General features: G+C 59.4%; 1 protein-coding gene across 1 annotated transcript in view; it reads right to left on the reverse strand.

Annotated features, from left to right (window-relative positions):
• LETMD1 (LETM1 domain containing 1) overlaps positions 1-728 on the reverse strand; it is a gene marked incomplete at both ends in the record, with an annotated part of 2114 nt that extends 1386 nt beyond the window's left edge. Inside the window, 2 exons of the mRNA XM_009586849.1 lie at positions 322-423; positions 542-728. Of these exons, the coding sequence (XP_009585144.1) occupies positions 322-423; positions 542-728 (289 nt within the window). The remainder of the gene's footprint in view (positions 1-321; positions 424-541) is intronic.
• Positions 729-925: the final 197 nt, after the last annotated feature.

Consider the following 925-nt stretch of genomic DNA (forward strand, 5'->3'; position numbering starts at 1 on the left):
TCCTCTGGACCCGCTCCAACAGGTCCATGTCTGTCCTGTGCTGAGGACCCCCGAGCTGGACACAGTGGGGGTCTCACCAGAGCGGAGGAGAGGGGCAGAATCACCTCCCTCAACCTGCCGGTCACACTTCTTTTGATGCAGCCCAGGATACGGTTGGCTTTCTGGGCTGCGAGCGCACGTTGCCGACTCATGTCCAGCTTTTTATCCACAACCGGACCGGTTTTAGGGCACAACACCCTCTTTGGGGCACAACCGAGTGGATCAGCACCTTGGCGCTCTTCGGTAAGAGCCATCTCTGAGCAGGAGAAAAGCCACACTCACCACATGAGACACCTGCAGCTTGTTCAGACCCAGCGGAGATCCCGAAAACAAACTTCTCACAGCATAGAGCTCGGCCACGTGCGGCTGGGAACCTTGCTGCACCTGAAAAGAGCCACAGCGCATGTTGCCGACACCTCCCACGGGCATATCATCACCAGGCAGGGCCGAGGCAGCGGCAGCACAGGCAGGATGGGCGATACCGGCCGCAGCGTTGACGTACCTCGGCGCAGAGCTCCCACAGGCGTTTTCGGAGCTGCGGCTCAGGCAGGGAACGCGCTGCCAGGGCTAAACTCTCCACCACATCCGGATACAAGTCTCTCCGGATGGCGTCGTAGGCGTCCAGGAACTCAACCTGCTGGTTGGGGGTCCAGAAGTATCGGATCAGGAGCTGGCGTGGGAAGAAATACCTTGGAGAGAAGAGGAGACAGGGATTCAGGGAGGAAAATCGCATGCACGAGCTGGGGCAGTCGGATTTCGTGCTGCTGGAAAGGGGCACAAGCAACGTCCTGCGCCGGGGCAGCACATCTCGCCCCTAGGAGCTGTGGACGTTCGCTCCTCCAAAGGGAGGAGCTCGGGAATCACAGAATTGTTTAGGTTGGAAAAG

Source organism: Fulmarus glacialis, unplaced genomic scaffold (genome assembly GCF_000690835.1).
Source record: "Fulmarus glacialis isolate BGI_N327 unplaced genomic scaffold, ASM69083v1 scaffold23340, whole genome shotgun sequence".
NCBI lineage: Eukaryota > Metazoa > Chordata > Aves > Procellariiformes > Procellariidae > Fulmarus > Fulmarus glacialis.